At 39.5% G+C, this 12,226-nt stretch overlaps 1 protein-coding gene across 1 annotated transcript; it reads left to right on the forward strand.

Annotated features, from left to right (window-relative positions):
• Positions 1-7,789: 7,789 nt before the first annotated feature.
• On the forward strand, positions 7,790-9,090 carry LOC125799015 (uncharacterized). Its single transcript, XM_049474530.1, has one exon. It carries the CDS (start codon positions 8,155-8,157, stop codon positions 9,079-9,081), a length of 927 nt encoding a protein of 308 aa, XP_049330487.1. The 5' UTR covers positions 7,790-8,154; the 3' UTR covers positions 9,082-9,090.
• Positions 9,091-12,226: the final 3,136 nt, after the last annotated feature.

Genomic DNA, 12,226 nt, shown 5'->3' on the forward strand with positions numbered 1-12,226 from the left:
TTAAAACTACCCACCAAGTTTTATTCCTGTTGGTTGGTTAGCAACTATCTTCTTGACAATGATTGTATTTTAATTCAAATATGTTTCGAGCTCTGACGTGTGAAAGTAAACAGGCTAGTTCTTCCCCTGCTTTCCCCAGTGAAATTGTCTGTATATCTTTAGTGGAAATCATGTAGAGCTCTCAGCGCTTGTAGGCTGTAATTTAATGTGTGCCTCTGGAATCTGTGCCTCGGTGCTGGGTCAGACTGCTGCAGAAAATACCATCAACAGCTTTGTTCCGGCACAGAAATACCTCTTATATCAAACGGGTGCACCAGCTCTACAGGACAGTGCTTTAGACAGCATGAGAATTATATTAACCACTCTTTGGAGGGAAAGCCAAATAACTGGATTTATTGGATGGCATAAACCTTCTCTATGGTGGGACTAAAAGGAGAATATGTTTCTCAATTTATAATAAATAACAGGCTAATCTTCGTCTGCATATGGGGTTTGGAGTAGAAAAAAAAGCTCGCGTGTTTCTGAGTTTCTGTAGGCAGATTTGGTGGAGGTTCATCAGCTTGGCTTCTTGCCCTGCTCTGTCTGCACCTCTCTTATTGGGCGGGTGAGGGTATTTCAGACAGAACACTCCCAGAGGAATCTACAGTACTCCTGACGTTCCAGCTTATGGATCTCAAGGCCAAACACATGGTGTGAGCCAAGTAACTCCTCAGACAGAGTAGGAGACAGAAGGGAAAGTGGTCTTGTAAAAAAAAAAACCTTACAAAATGCATATGATGGGTCAGAATCAGAATCTGTTTCTACATTAGCCATATCTTTCCATTATCTATTATGTTCCCATTACATTTTTACATTCATAAATTAGCATGTGTTACATTACCTTTAGCTCCACATTATCTCTCTGTAGTGTTGTTTTGTTTTGTTATTTGTTTGTTGTTTGTTATTTGTTTGTATAGAGTGGGTCAACTCGAGTAGGATGGGTTCCTCTGACTGAGTCTTGGTTCCTCCTAAGGTTTCTTCCTCTTAAAGGGAGTCCTTGCCTCTGTGGTGCTGCTAATAAGAGGCGTGGACCTGTTTTTCTCTGTAAAGCTGCTTTGTGACAACTTTTGTTATAAAAAGCATTATAGAAATAAAATTGAATTGAATTGAATTATGGGAGGTAGATAATTTATTAAAATCACTACTAGCTGTGAGCATTTACACCATTTCAGCATTTGTGTGCCTAGATTTATAAACACTGCTGGGTTGTTAAAGCAGTGAGTGTTTAAGTAAAGTTATCCAGCCATCAAGTTACTGATTTTAACATGAACTGCAGGAAGTCGCAATGGAGAGGCAGACAGGCCACAGCTGTTTACTACCTCGACTGCAACCAGCTCGAAATAAATATACATATTATATATATAACATATATATATATTAACTGATTTTTTATGAATTTGATCATATATTGCCATTGCAAAAGTTCTTAAACTCAACTTTCATTCGTTTGTAGGTTCAGTGTTCTCAACCTGGCAACCTGGCAAAAAGAGTTTATGTCTGGGAAAGAGGGGTGGAGCAGATAACTCTCTTCAGTGTTTTGAAATTGGATAGCCAAAGCCATTTTAAGTGCTTGCTTTAATTTCCACATATTGTTTCTTTAAAATTAAAAACAAATTGTTGAATTTTTTTATAGTAGACCTGTAATTTGTTTTTTTTTGTTTTTTTTACGAATTGTTTAATTAGTAATCATTTATGAATACAATACTTTGGAAGTTAATGTGAGGTACATAACTGAGCCTGTTTATCACGTCCCAAATAGAATATCCATGAAAAATATAGTATACAATAATAAATTACAATCTTGCAGTTTATATAGTTGCACAGCTGTAGTTTACATAAACGTTCGAATATCCATGTAAAAGGGAGGGCCAGGCCATTAATCTCATACAAGTCAATGCCACAAACAAACCTGTTAAAAACGGAGGGCAGCAAATCATCTCCACCGCATGGCGAGCCCTGACCTGTCCTGATTGATGCTCTCCACTGTGTGGAGTGGAAAGTATGTCAGTGATGTATAAAACATGTTGACTGGAGCTCCTATGGGCCTGGTAGTGTAGTGTTACACACACTCGCATCTATTGGACAGCTAGCTATCTCATCCTAAAGGGAGGTGCTCTTGAACTCTGCTGAGGCCTTTCTGATCCTGCACTCAGATCATGAATTAGGTCAAATAAAATAGAGACACAGTGAAGTTTGGGTTGAACTCGATTGTATTTCACAAGCAAACATGTACCTCAAAGGCATGACTGTGATGTTTACTGGCTTTGTAGTTTGCCTGTGTCTTTATGTTTGGACTAGCTCACCAGAGAGATATGTGAGCTGTTCGCTAGGGGAGGTGCACATAGTGGTGTGCAGCTCACCAGCTGAGGACTAATGACCAGATGTGTGCGAAACCTGACTGTGCCTTACACTGGGGGCAGGTGGGACCTGCCAGAGGACCCATGTCTCACTAGCTTGCTATCCCAGAACCATCTGGCCAATGCTGGGCATGATGCTGACATGCTCCCTAATCCCTCTGCAGCCAAATGTGGCGACTGTATCGATTAGACCCTTAAAATGCAATAATAAGAATTTTAAGGTAGGATACCCCACATTTATTACTAATTAAAATGTGAAAATCAGATTTAGGTGCAACACCTGAGCAGCAAATGATTAGAGCATTGTAGAGGAGGTTTCTGGAGGAGCCGGTCTTATTAAAACTTTGCTGTTTGGTTTCCTGTTAAATGTTAAAGTTAATGGTTTATTAACATGCAGAGATCAGAAGGACTCTCTGAAAACCTTTAGAAGGAAGGTTGTAGATAAAGATGAGTCTAGTAAGATTAAAAAAATAATATAATATATATAATTTTTTATCTTACTAGGCTCATCTTTATCTACAACCTTCTTTCTAAAGGTTTAAGAGAGAACTTCTGATCTCTGCATGGGAATAAACAATTAACTACAGTTTAGATTGGGCCCAAAAAATCCAACACGACCCGAGCCTGTGCAGGTTATTATGAGACCAAGCCTGATTTAAATCCCCCCCTTTTTTTAAGTAGAGCACTAAAAGTGACCTTTTTAACTATAATTCTGAGTTGTAAATTTGTGAAATCTTTTAAAAATGATGTTAATAAACAGTGCAACATGTAAAAAGCATAGACCTATTATTAAAGAACACTGTAACTCACAGCGCTGAAGGTCAATGGTAAAAGCTGGTTTATGCCACTGTCCACATCAAGATCTGTGTAAAAGGTGGCGCATTTCTCGCAACAAAAACGTGTTTATGCTCATTTGCAGAATGTATTTAAGGTGCTTGTAGTGATTTCTGCCCCACAAAAGTTTCCATTGTCTTGTCCTCATACTTTTGTATCCCAAGATATTCCTCCTGGCACTCTTTCCATGTAAATTAAGCTGGTGTAGTCTCTTTCTGTTGGTTGATGTTGTACTTTGGCATCAATTGATTTTTCTCCAGTTTTATTTGTTCGTTTTAAATCAATGGTTCAAATGTCTATGTATGTTTAAATATGTAAAAAAATACAAATGTTTTTAAAGGATGTGCTAATTGTTTTATATGCTACATTTTGTGATTTTATGTGTCTGAATGTGTTATCCTAACCATTTCAAAAACCTTGCCTTAAGGACACCCAGTATTTTGGGTCAGTACTGTATAATATACAGTGCAAGCTCTGTTCTGATTGGTTGCCCTTTATTGCGACTCATTCAAAAAGCAGTTCAAGCTAAAACACTTTTAAAAGTATAATATGGTGGAAAATTTGGCATTTTACATCAACGGTGTTTACCACACACACACACACACACACACACACACATATATATATATATATATATATATACTAACTTGAATTTCATACTTGCTGTTTTATAGAAAGTCAGAAAGTCTTGTAACTCATTCACATACTGCAAAAAAAATTATCTTTGCAAATGAATTCTTCCTAAATGTATTCTGTATATGTAAAATTTTACATTTTGAGATAATATTAAAGTAAAATTATAAGAATTTCTAACTTGCACTTGTTTAAGTGGTTAATACAAGCTTTGTTTTCAAGAAAGAATGTTTAAAACAAACAAAAATATCTGATAAAATGGTTAGAAATAAGTGAAATGTTATTCTAAAATACAGACAACAATAAAAAATGAAAAATGTCACATTTTAAAACTAGATTTAGGAGGATTTCTGCAGTTTGTGCAAGGCAGTGATTGTTCACCTGGTTGTATTGTATCCAGTTCAAGATATTAAAAGGTTTCCTTCCAAAATGAATGCTCACTGTTGACACAAAATCAGCTTGGACCTTTAGAACAAGTTCCCTGAAGAGCCATGGAGATTGGATGGATATGAAGTGGCATATGCTAACCTGCTCTAGTTAGTTTATCCCTTTGATTGAAGCAGTGGACCTTTTGTTTTCATTGTTTCCATGTTTTCAGAGAAACACACCCATCAAACTAATAGAATTTGTTCCAAATTCAGACACTGACAAACCAGACATGTCATTCAGACTATTAAGTCGCCACTAACTGGCCATTTGACTTTATAATCTCTCATTAAAGCCTCATTACAGCAAATATGCCAACTGACATCCAACCTCCATAATCCAGTTCAGTGTAATGGTCATCATTTATAAATTCAGAAACTTCCTTCTGTGAATGTGACTCAGTCCCTGGAGGCTGAGGAAATGTGTATTTAGATGCTAATACTGGGGCATGTTTTGCCACAGCTGACTCCTTTCATTGTCTGGACTGCGGACAGAAGCAGCTGCCCTGTGTGAACCTACTGCCTTCAGCTTATCTGTGAGCAGTTCAGACGAGTGGACACCGGCTCTCCAGCATGCCATATGTGGTCAGAGGTGTTTTAGGTGAACCAAAATGACCACACTTTAAGGTCAAAGTAGATATCTGGTGATAAAGTCAAACCAGTGCAGAAAGCAACAGAGCGTGTGCTATGCAAAAAAAAAAAAAAAGCAAAGCAAAGCCAGACGTCGGTTAGACAAAAAAGAAATATGCAAAGAAGTTTGGATCTCATGCGTATTATGGAAAACCAGTGCTGACTGAGTGGAGAATAAGAATGTTGCTGTTAAAGGGCAAGCGAATATACAGTTATCGTTGTCTGTATGTTAGTATTAATCATCCTTAAGTTTACAGAAGCTTCACATCACCTAACATCCAGTAGTCAGCTACCACTTACTGTGTCCTATGAACTCATTTATTTTACGAGGGAGGTATATTTAAATATCTGTATCTGCTGCAGGATAATTATAATCTAGACTCACCCTAACTGGGTCTGGGGATACATTTATAAAGCTACTAGTAAGAGGAATAGTATTGCTGATCTGGGATAAGATCCCTCTCATTTATATATATATATATATATATATATATATATATATATATATATATATATTATGCTGGAGTCAAGAACGCCGAACTTAACTGAGGCAAGTGAGGCCTGTAGTTCTTTGGTTGTTGTTGTGGGGTCTTTTGTGGCCTCTTGGATGAGTCGTCGCTGCGCTCTTGGGGTAATTATGATCAGCCAGCCACTCCTGGGAAGGTTCACCATTGCTCCACTGTTTTGCACATTTCATTTGTGGATTGTGGATTTGCTAGAGTACCAAAACTTAAAAAAATATCTTTATAACTTGTTCCAGACTGATATATCTCAATTACTTTCTTTCTCATATGTTCTTAAATTTCTTTGGATATTGGCATGATGTTTAGATGTTGAATATCTTTTGGTCTACTTCGCTTTGTCAGGCAGGTCATATTTTTTTTTCTTGATTGAAAAGGGGTGTGGCAGTAATCAGACCTGGGTGTGGCTAGAGAAATTGAACTCAGGTGTGATAAACCACAGTTAACTTTTTAAGGTTTTAAATAGGAGGGGGCAAACACTTTTTCTTTTAAATTTGTTTGATGATCTGAAACATTTAAGAGTGTCAAACATGTTGAAGATGTTTGTTTTAGGGGCTTTGAACTGAATGTCTACTGCTTTTAAGGTGGAACAGAGCATTTCAAACAAGCAGTGTCCTTGGTCATTACCGCACAGCATAAGCAGATGTGTATAAAACTCATAAAGCACTGAACATATGATAAAGGCTAGATGTAACAGATGCTACATTTTAAGGTGGAAGGGAAAGTGTGAACAATAAACTAAAATACTCTGGTGGCTGTAGTAATTAGATCATTAGTCCTCTTCAAGTAAGAGGTTATACAGTATACTCAAATGTACTCTAGCAAAAGCTGAGCATAATGACAAAGGGTTACACATGATCCCTGCTCAGCAGAAGATAGATAAGCTATTCTGTAAGAGTTGCTAGGCTGATTTAACTGTTAACCCTCAAACAGTCAAAAGGGGCAAAAACTAAATGAAACTACAATAAGTGATACATGCTTAGGAAACCCTGTAGAAGTTTAGACCTAGAGAGAAATCAACCACTGAACTGAATACCCAGCAACATGCTTTAATGCTTGATGTAGTATAATATAATTGCATAATGTAACTCATTTAATCTAAGACAATGCAAAATGAGGCTGAAAATGAAAGCTTTTTAAGTAGTGATTGAGACCATTCTTTAGGCAGTCATCAAAGCACAGGACTGTATCCCATCAGTGTCTGTGAATTCTACCGGGATTTGGCTCCAGTAGAGTGATTACACAGTATTGATTAGTGATAATTGCTTGGATAACTGACCTAATGATCTTGTATTTTATATTCATCACTTATTTGAAATCAATACGTTCTGGCTTGTCCTGTGAACTGACAACAAAGAGCAGCAAACTCCCAGTTCTTTTATAGTTCCTTGAATTTAATGTGGAGGTATTAAATCAGTAACATAATGCTTTATTTTTTTATGCACCTGGTTCATTTGTTGTCAGTTTCTACAGACAGACAGTCATTTGAAATGTGTTACAGGAGCCTGGAGATCTGCCACGGGGGAACAAAAGGTGTTATCCTTTTGCCGGTGTAGCATAACGTTTGTGTATACAGTGCTGTCGACTGATGTCTTTCTGTTCTTAAACCGTCCATCCGTCATCCGAGACGTCCACGCCAGCTCAGTCACTGCTGGGCCTCGCGAGGGGGGGGTGGGGTGGGGGGGCGTCGGTGCACCTGCTATGATAGATGGTGGCAGTTCAGTGGAGGGCTGGGTGAGGAATGGCTGAGTAAGGTGGGGGACAGATAAAGAGTTGGACGTCGTGTCCCTTTGGGGGACAAATTCTTGAGACTCTCAGCTGGGTTGCAGATCACCCCCCATCCACCCAGTTCTCCTCCTCCTCCTCTTTTTCTTTCTGTATTACTCCATCAAGCGTCAACAGCCCTTTCGAAAGGGGCGTCCATCATACGGAACGCAGCCTGTCAACAACATAATGGCCTGGCGAACACAACTACAGCAGCGGTGAAAAAAAAAATCACGCAGAGGGGCTCGGCCGAAAGGGCTAGCGTAACTAAACCGTGTCTGCTTTCACACCACAGCTCTTTAATGTGGTCCGCTGTCTCGCCCGCATTCAAGGCCAAAACAGACAAGAACAAAAGAGATAATATATTACATACTGTATGGCTGTGTGGGGGCGAGCCAGAAATATCGCTCAGTGTCAGGACATGGTCATTGTGTGAGCCCCTTTTTTAAGGTGCTGCTTTACTCTACCGACGAATCACACACCAGCTTAATCCATAGGGAGAAGAGAAAAGTCAATGTATCCTTTAAAAACGTACAAAGACATACAACAGCCATTTAGGAACACTATGCTCCCTGCATAGTGCTCCCTGCTCTGCTCCCTGCTCTGCTCCCTGCTCTGCTCCCTGCTCTGCTCCCTGCTCTGCTCCCTGCTCTGCTCTCTACTACTCTGGTCTGCTGCGGTGCTGGTCTGCTGCTGTGCTGCTCTGCTGCTGAAAGCTTGCTTTAATCTTCAGCTTCTACACTTTTCTCTGTTTTCTTCTCTTTTACTCTCTTCACACTTACTAATCCACTTTTAGTCTGCTTCCTCTTTGCTCTACACACCTATTAATCCACTCTCAGTCTACTTTTATAGACTTTTTCCTCAGGTTTGCTGGATTAGCTGTTTGCTGCTGCAGTTTGTTTGTGTAAGTTTCTAATTTCAACTGAAACAAGGTGAGTGCTTTTTTTCTCCATGGCTTCTGCTCAGGTTTACACCTGTTTAGAGTGTGGCATGTATAGCTTAGATCCCTTATCCACCGATACTGGTAACAATAGTGGTATTTGTACTAAGTGTGAGATAGTTAGCTCCTTGGTGGATAAGGTGAATAAGTTAGAGCTGCACGTCCGGGGTTTAATAAGGGATAGACAGCAGGATTCACTGTTAGCAGCCCCGGGTGTCTCAGGGAGAGTTAGTACCCCCTCGACTCCGGCCTTAGAGCCCTCACAGCGGGGCGAATGGGTAACGTCTCGGCGGCATAGTCGAAAGGCTAAGGCTAATGCTACCGCAAAGGCCACAGCCAGCCCACCTAAACACCACGCTCCCCCAGTTCACGTGTCAAACAGGTTTGCCCCGCTCAGTGAAGCACCAACTGAGGAGCCTGTTAAAGGTACTCTGGTGATAGGAGACTCTATCGTCCGACACGTGAAATTAGCTACTCCTTTAGGGGCACCAGCGGCAACAGTTACTTGTTTACCGGGAGCCAGAGCACCGGACATTAGTGGCAACCTTAGGTTAGGGAATAGGAGATATTCGAGGGTAGTAATTCATGTAGGGGCCAATGATATTCGTCTGCGGCAGTCTGAAATAACTAAGGCTAATATTAAAGAGGTGATTAAACAGGCCCAGACGCTGTCCGAGGAGGTAATCTGCTCTGGCCCCATCCCAATGAGGCGTGGTGATGAAGCTTACAGCAGGCTTTCTTCGCTGAACCGCTGGATGTCCAAGTGGTGTGCAGAAAATCATGTGGGCTTTATAGATAACTGGCTACACTTTGAGGGCAAGCCTGGTCTTTTAGGTAGGGATGGTGTCCACCCCACGCGGGAGGGTGCTGCCTTACTTTCATGCAGCATAGCTCATAGTCTTTTAGTTAGTCGGCAGAGTAGTATTAGAAGCTGCTGACAATCCAGAGCCGGGACCAGGCCGCAGACAGAGAGGCTTAACCGACCGTCTGCGAGCTGCAAAGAGACGTTACCTAGATACCAGTGTATTCAGACTGTGTCTGTCCCCCGAGTCAAACAAAAACATCAAAAAACTAAAACAGTAAATCTAAATAACTTAACTTATATTAAACAATCATATCCAGACTGTAGTACTAACACTTCAAGCCTAAAGATTGGTTTACTTAATATTAGATCTCTAAATTCAAAAGCAGTTCTGGTGAATGAAATGATAACTGATCAGAAATTCGATATTCTGTGTCTGACAGAAACCTGGATTAGGCCAAATGAATATGTAGCATTAAATGAAGCCACCCCTGCAGGCTATAATTATATACACAATCCGAGATTGTCCGGTAGAGGAGGTGGGGTCTGCATATTTTTCCAAAGTACCTTAGTTAGCAATCAGAAACACTATGAAAATTTTACTTCTTTTGAGCTTCTTTACACCAGTATAATTAATCCAGTTACAAAAAAGAATGCATTTTCTTTAATTAACATCTACAGACCACCAGGGCCCTATTTAGAATTTTTAAAAGAATTTAGTGATTTTGTCACAGACTTAGCAGTAAGTAATGATAAAGTGATTATAGTTGGAGACTTCAACATTCATTTCGAAAAATTGGATGATCCATTAAAAAAGGCATTCACATCGATTTTAGACTCAGTTGGTATTATTCAAAATATAACAGGACCTACTCATTACTGTAATCATACTCTGGATTTAGTTTTGACCCTGGGTGTGAGCATAGATAACCCGAATATTCGTTCTCAAACCTCCGCAATTTCAGATCATTACCTTATTTCATTTAAATTACATCTTAGTCATAATATACGTACATCCCCTAGCTACTCTGTAAAACGTTCAATTACGCCTTTTACAGCCCAACAATTTACAGATAAGCTTCCAGACTTATCAACTCTAATATATTCTCCTATAGACCCAGTAGAACTAGACAAACTAACCGAAGGTTTAGAAAATACCTTTCGCTCTACCTTAGATGTTGTAGCACCCCTTAAACACAAAATAGATAGACAGAAAAAGCTCGCACCGTGGTACAATGATCAAACTCGTACCTTAAAGCAGTTAGTACGAAATTTAGAGCGTAAATATCGATCAACTAAACTGGAAGTGTTTCACTCTGCGTGGAAAGACAGTCTTGTTAAATATAGAAAAGAACTTAATAAAGCCCGCTCAGCATATCTGGCCTCACAGATCGAGATAAATAAAAATAATCCTAGAGTTCTCTTTAGTGTTATTTCCAAATTAACTAAAAACCAGGCAGGTACTGAACCTCAGATTCCAGCCATTTACACCAGCAACGATTTTATGGACTTCTTCAATAGTAAAATTGAAAACATTCGGGATAAAATTAAACAGATAAATAGCACATCCTCTCTGTTATCTGGTCTGGCTGATCTAGAACAAAACCCTGTTACTGAAGTTAGGTTGGAAGTCTTTAACCCACTTCCACAGCTAGAACTAGAGAAAATTATCTCCTCTTCAAACAGCACAACCTGCACACTTGATGCTGTTCCCACAAAATTATTAAAACAGGTACTGCCAGATATAATTAAACCTCTGTTAATGATAGTAAACTCATCGCTCGCCCTGGGCCATGTACCCAAAGCCTTTAAAACAGCTGTAATAAAACCTCTGATCAAGAAACCAAATCTTGATCCTAGTGTACTGTCTAACTATAGACCTATTTCAAACTTACCGTTTATTTCTAAGATTTTAGAAAAAGCTGTAGCCCAACAACTTTGCTCTTACCTGCAAAGAAACCAGATCTATGAAAAATTTCAATCTGGATTTAGGCCTTATCATAGCACTGAGACAGCTTTAGTTAGAATAACAAACGATCTACTTATAGCCGCCGACCAAGGCTGTGTTTCCTTACTCGTACTTCTCGATCTGAGCGCAGCCTTTGATACAATAGATCATACTATCCTTTTAGAAAGACTAGAGAACATGGTTGGTGTAACCGGAACTGCCTTAGCATGGTTTAAATCGTACTTAACCGATCGCTATCAGTTTGTGAGGATAAATGATATGTCTTCCAGTTATACCAAGGTAAGATATGGAATTCCACAAGGCTCTATATTAGGACCGTTATTATTTACATTATATATGCTCCCACTGGGCAAAGTTATTAGAAAACACAATGTGAATTTTCATTGTTATGCGGATGACACGCAGCTCTTCATATCAGCCAAACCTGATGACAGAGTGAGATTAAAGAAAATCGAGGATTGTGTAGAAGATGTAAAATCATGGATGTCGCACAACTTCCTCCTATTAAATAGTGATAAAACAGAAGTTCTCCTATTAGGCCCCAAAGCTGCTAGAAATAAATTATCAGACTTAATGCTAAATCTGGCTGACTTCTCAGCCACCCCTGGTTCAGCAGCTAAAAACCTTGGAGTTATCATAGATTCAGATCTAGCATTCGATAAACACATATCTAATGTTACTAGAACAGCTTTTCTACACCTCCGTAACATCGCCAAGCTAAGAAATGCCCTATCACTGCATGACGCAGAAAAATTAGTACATGCCTTTATTACCTCAAGGCTAGATTATTGTAATGCGCTACTGTCTGGATGTTCCGGCAGTAACTTAAATAACCTTCAGCTAGTTCAAAATGCTGCAGCCAGGGTCCTTACTAAAACTAGAAAATTTGACCATATTAGTCCAGTACTATCAGCACTGCACTGGCTTCCAGTCAAATTCCGCATAGACTATAAAATTCTCCTGTTAACGTATAAAGCCCTACACGGACTCGCTCCTGAGTATTTACAAGACCTCATCTCCTGTTATGAACCACCGCGATTACTCAGATCACAGGGTGCTGGTTTATTAGTAGTGCCTAAAATTCAGAGGAGCTCTGCAGGAGGAAGAGCTTTCTCTTATAAAGCGCCTCAACTCTGGAATAATCTCCCCGAATATGTTCGGGACTCAGACACAGTCTCAATCTTTAAGTCTAGACTGAAAACTTACTTGTTTAGTTTAGCTTTTGGTAATTAATGTTTTTCCCTTTAGATAAGGCTGCAGATTCAGGGGTTCATGGACAGAGGGAATTGTGGTAAACTGAGATGCTGGTGCT

This window comes from Astyanax mexicanus, chromosome 2, assembly GCF_023375975.1.
Source record: "Astyanax mexicanus isolate ESR-SI-001 chromosome 2, AstMex3_surface, whole genome shotgun sequence".
NCBI lineage: Eukaryota > Metazoa > Chordata > Actinopteri > Characiformes > Acestrorhamphidae > Astyanax > Astyanax mexicanus.